Raw genomic sequence first — 5,863 nt, 5'->3', positions numbered from 1 at the left:
TACGGTTAAGTGGTGCAAAAACAAGCCCTACGGTTAACGGGACAAATTAAAAATTTATATTTTACATTCAAAATAATTCGATTTCATTCATAAAAGATTCTTTAAAGATGTTAAAGAATAAAAATTTTAACCTTCAAATATTAATGATCAGGAAAATGAGAAAAAAGCTAGGGAAAATTAAACAAATATGAGAAAATTTAGATATTGAAGTTTTGCGGCCACCCTGAATACTAGCACTTTTCAAAATTTTTGTTTAAATTTCGTTTTTATCTAAATCCACAATGATGCAGTTTTCTGAAACACGTTTTCAAATTTGTAGATTTATATTTTTATTTTTACCTATAAATTTGCCAACCGCGTCAACTTGACTTCTATCCTTTTCTTGGTATGCCCAGGTCTCGCTACTTTACAGCACAGTGGGCAAAGTACCGATTTCTACCGAAATAAGATTGATTCGTCCAACGTTCTCTGTCCATTCGCTCAACATACCCAACCTAACTCAACAGATTTATTGCACTTCTATCAAACCATATTTCTTTTAAATCACATTCTTTGCGAATCCATTGATTGCAGACTTTGTCCGTTAGTGTTTTACCGGATATATTTCACACGTTATGCATGCCAACCGCGTTAACTTTGCTTCTATCCTTTTCTTGGTATGCCCAGGTCTCGCTACCATACAGCACAGTGGGTGCAATATTCCGCAGGTGATGCATGCCAACCGCGTCTACGTTACTTCTATCCTTTTCTTGATCTCGTTAGCGTACATCACAGTTGGCAAAAGTACCGAATTTTTATACCGAAACAAGCTTACTTCGTCCAACGTTCACTCTCCATTCGCTCATCATACCCAACCCATCTCAACAAATTTTATTTCACTTTTATCAAACCGTATTTTTTTTAAATCACATTCTTTGAGGATCGATTATGGCAGACTTTGTCCATTAGCGTTTTACCGCATATATTCCGCAGGTAATGCATGCCAACCGCGTAAACTTTATTTTTATCCTTTTCTTGGTCTCATTACCATACAGCACAGATGGTGCAAGTACAGAATTATATATTGATATTTTAGCTTTCTTGGTGATATTTTTACTTCTGATAATAGCTGCCACATTGCCAAAAACTTTCCTACCCTTTTGGTATATTTCACTAGAATTCGAAAGGATCTCCGAGGCCAAGTATCAAGTCAATAGTTTTGGGTGACATTTCCGGAACTAATGCATCTGAAATTAAAAATTGAATATATGTAATATTAATTTAATAAAAGAAAAAAGGTATATAGTATATATTGACATAGAGAAGGAAATAAATAGAGTGTCGGCTTGACCGGATATTTTTCAATTGTATGCATAGGCAGAGTAATTTATACGTGAGTGAACGAATTGTTGACCAAAAGTGAGAATCATGAACGACGGTGTTGCCAATATAACAAGGTATTGTTAGAGTAGCACAATGCCGATGTTTGCTAACATACCTGGTCGATTGTTCAATTGTTTCTTCTTTATCGTTTAACATTATTGTTGATGCTCGCCTGTAATTATACTATGCCTCTACGTTGCAATCATCTCCCTAGTACCTACCAATTAATATTTCTTTATTTTATGCTAAAATATCTTCGTACATTTTTTTGAGATTTTATAAAATCTTCATCTGGAAAAACCCCAAAAAATTTCAAAACCCTTGAAATCCCTTCAAGTTCTTAAAATCTATTAAAAATATCTTGGATTCTCTTAAAACACCTTAAAATCTATCAAATCCTTGTAAACATTGAACATTTTTTTAAAGCTCTTGTAGCTGGTTTGCAATATTTGAAAATACCCCAAAATCTTTCATATTCTTTGAAATTTCTTGAAATCCACTCATATTCTTGAAATATATTAAAAATTCCTTGGAATCTTTTAAAATGCTTTAATATCGATTAAAAATCACTTCAAATCTGATAAAATCTTAAAATGTATCGAAAATTCCTTGGAACCCTTGAAAATGTCCTAAAATTCATCAAATTCGTTATTCTTAATTAATTCTTAAAATCTATTGAAAATTCTTTTGAAACTTTAAGAATATCCTAAAATATTAAAAATCCAAATCATTTGAAACTTAAAAATTTTTTTTTAAGTGCTTGATTATTCCGTGGAATCTTTTAAAATACCATAAAATATTTCACAGCCTTTGATATCCCTTTAAATTCTTGAAATATATTAAAAATTCTTTAGACTCTTTGTTAATATCTTGAAACCTTTAAAATTCAAATCCTTTAAAAATTTTTTTAAATGTTTAAAGCTCTTGAATATATTTTGAAACTTTTATAAACATCTTAATATCTTTAAAATTCAAATCCTTTAAAACCTTCTAAAAATTTTTTAAAGTCTTGAATATTTTTAAATACTCTAAAATCTATGACATCTTTTGAAATCTAATCAGATTCTTCAAATCTATTCGAAATTCCTTGGAATATTTATAAATATCCCAAAATCTTTTAAACTCAATTGCTTTGAAATATTTTGAGATTTTTAAAGCTTTTGAACATTCCTGGAAATTTTCGAAGATACCATAAAATCTTTTAAATCCTTTGAAATCCATTAAAATCCATACAAATTCTTAAAATATATTAAACACTACTTGGAATCTTTGTAAATATCCTAAAATCCATTAGATCCCTTGAAATCTAATTAAATTCTTGGAATATATTGATAATTCCTTGGAATCATTGTAAAAATTATAAGATCTTGAAAATTCAAATCCTTTGAAACCTTTTCAAATGTTGTAAAGATCTTGAATATTCTTTGAAATCTTTTTAAATACTCTAAAATGTTTCAAATTGTTTGAAATCCATTTTAAATCCCTTCAAATGCTTGAAATATTAAAAAAAATAGAGTATGCCAAATCATTTGAAATCCCGTAAAATTCTTGAAATACAGTGAAACTCTTCCATAGCGCCGATTTTGGCATTTTGGGGCTATTGGTGGGCGGAAACGAAGTCATTATACCCCGTTCCGCTTTTGTTTGTTCACGGCTGAGAGCTCGCCTGAGTGACAGCCGCAGAGCGCGCAGCTTTTGTAACACCTACCTGCGGCGTGGCGTCGATTCTCGGAAGGGCTATAGAAGGGAGGTTATTGAAGGGTTTCACTGTATATTGAAAATTTCTTGAAATCTTTTTAAATATCCTAAAATCTTTAAATTTCAAACACTATGAAACCTTCTAAAATTTTTTAACGCTTTTGAATTATTTCGCAATATTTGTATTGAATTTTATGTTGGACCTAATTATATAAAAACTAAAAAAAACGTTTAAAAAGTAAACAAAAATTATATTCAAGTCTCTTAAAAATCTCAAATTTTCTTTTGAGCTACTCATAATTCATCAGAAAGACGCTTTCTGTAAAGAAACATTAGGTTTAACAACTTTTATGTATATCCATGTTAGTTTCGAAGCCCGGGCACGGTCTAATGCTGAAAGATTTGAAAAAAAGGGAATTTGCTCTGGAAAACGAATAAATGGGGGGGGGGGGTGATCAAAGACAATGAAAAGTGACATTTTTACCGATTAAATGTAGGCCACTCTAATGGCCATGAAATTAACTTACTGAACATATACCATCATGATGAAAGCGCCCAAACTACTTTGTAGCGGTTTATTTAAATTGTGCATCCCGCTGCAATGCGTATTGCGGAAAAAGTCAGGGCTGCTAAAAAGGAAAAATTTTCCCAAATTGGACGATTGGGGATTGGGCGATTTATTTTTCAAGCTTGGGTGACTTGGTCAAAAAAACATCTGGTAACACTGAGCAAAGCGATTGAATAAAAGTTAACCGCTTTGAAAAACCGGGAATATAATTTTCCGAAAAGCGAACAATTTGGGGGTAGGGGGATTGATCACCAAAAACGGAAAGTACTTTCAATCGTTTTTTTTCTTCAAATTGTGCATCGCGCTTTAATGTGGACAAAGCAAATGAATGGATGCTGACCGATTTGAACAAATAGGGATTTTAATTTTCCCGAAAACGAAAAAATTGGTGAGGATCGATCACGAGAAATGTAAACAAATTGTGCATTCCGCTTTAATGTGGATTGTGAAAAAGTCAGCATTGTTAGATTGGGCGATTTTTCGCAAATTGGGCGATTTGACTTAGCTCATTATTACTTTCCAGTGAGAAGAAATTAAAGAAGTCGCTCAAAATACATGTATTTGGCCATTTATTTTTCAAGTTTGGCCGATTTATTTTTCTAGTTTGGGTGATTTGGTCAAAGCTTCATCTGGCAACCCTGGACAAAGCGAATGAATAAATGTGGACTGATTGAAAAAAAAGGGAATTTAATTTTCAGGGAAACGAACAAATTGGGTGGATCGAACGGCAGCGGCTTTTTCAAATTGTGCATCCCGCTCTAATATGGAGTGTGGAATGTTAATCTCATTATTACCTTCCAGTGGCAAGAAATTGAGGAAGTCGTCTAAAAAATCGCCCAAAACAAATGTATTGGGCGATTTATTTTTAAAGTTTGGGCGTCTTGGTCAAAGCTCTACCTGGCATTCCTAGACAATGAAAATCAATCAATTTTGATCGATTTGATATGAAGAGAATTTATTTTTTCGGAAAATAAACAAATTGAGGGGGGGGGGGGGTCGATGACCAAAACCAGAAAGTCGAATCTTTACAGGTGAAAATTTGGATTACCCTTGTGTTCATAAAATGAACCCAATTAAAAATACTATATTTAATGAAAGCGCCTAAACTACTTTGCTGCGGTTTTTGAAATAGTACATCACGCTTCATTGTGGATGAAGTGAATAAATGAATGTTGGCCGATTTGAAAAATAGAGTATTTATTTTTCCGAAAAACAAAAAAATTGGGGAGAGGGGAGGTTCGATCACCAAAAACGGAAAGACGAATTTTTACATATAAATTTGTGCCATCCTAGAGCTCACGAAATGAACACAATTAAAAATACACTATTATAATGAACGCGCCCAAACTACTTTGTTGCAGTTTTTCAAATTGTGCACCACGCTTTTATGTTGACATAGTGAATGAATAAATTCGAAGATTATTATTACTATTATTTTTGTTAAATGTAATTGATGGACAAGGGAAATGGTTCAACTTTTAATTTGTGAGTGGACTTTCTGGAAGTAGAAAAAATATGTATTTGACGCCTCAAGGTAAAAAGAGGCCCTGTTATGATTGAGGAATGTCAAAGCAATCTTGCGGTTTGAACAAGGGCCTTCTCTTCGCAGGCTAAGTTTCCTTCGCTTTTATTACTGTTTTATAGTCGTTCGTTTGTCGCGGCGAAGCGAGACAGAAACGGTCACGTCCCGTCAAAGTCTCGATCGTAAGCATATAGGGTGACTCGTTTCGTTACATACACTATCACAGAACTAGTACAGTCTTTTACATTAAAAACAAAATTATCAGATTACTGGATGCTGGAAAAAAACTTTTTATTTCACTTATTCAATTAAAATGTTTCTTTTTTTTGCACAAACACAGGGCAATCACTGGATTGGCATCTGTTAAAAAAAATTCACACTTATCTTATGATAAAAATTGAAAGATAATAGCGGAAGGATTTTTATGCAGAATACAGCACCTCTGGAGAATGATCATAAATTAGGGCCCGAGGGCGGCAATTAAATCTGAGCTATAAATCCTTTCCTACAGATGTATGTTATAGGTGTATGAACGACGGCTTTATGCTTTGGTTCTTAAAACGTAAATATTTATGTTGAACTACGAGCCATCGAGTAATTACCAATACAAGCCAATACAACTTCTTCTAAACGCTAGCCGAACTTTTTTATTTGTTTTATCTAGCAGAATATATCTTCATTCAAAATTAAGCTTTTTGGTTGATAATTCATAT

The 5,863-nt window shown here is 32.8% G+C and overlaps 1 protein-coding gene across 1 annotated transcript in view; it reads right to left on the bottom strand.

The window, feature by feature from the left end:
- Positions 1–406: 406 nt before the first annotated feature.
- LOC117176442 (dnaJ homolog subfamily C member 11-like) overlaps positions 407–5,863 on the bottom strand; it is a 17,178-nt gene continuing 11,721 nt past the window's right edge. The window contains exons 4-5 of the mRNA XM_033366682.1: positions 3,588–3,689; positions 407–494 (exon numbers count right to left, since the gene is read on the bottom strand). Of these exons, the coding sequence (XP_033222573.1) occupies positions 407–494; positions 3,588–3,689 (190 nt within the window). The remainder of the gene's footprint in view (positions 495–3,587; positions 3,690–5,863) is intronic.

The sequence above is a fragment of the Belonocnema kinseyi genome, chromosome 7 (assembly GCF_010883055.1).
Source record: "Belonocnema kinseyi isolate 2016_QV_RU_SX_M_011 chromosome 7, B_treatae_v1, whole genome shotgun sequence".
In the NCBI taxonomy this organism is placed as follows: domain Eukaryota; kingdom Metazoa; phylum Arthropoda; class Insecta; order Hymenoptera; family Cynipidae; genus Belonocnema; species Belonocnema kinseyi.
Note: the sequence above shows the minus strand (reverse complement) of the source record. Positions and strands in the feature narration are given on the sequence as shown.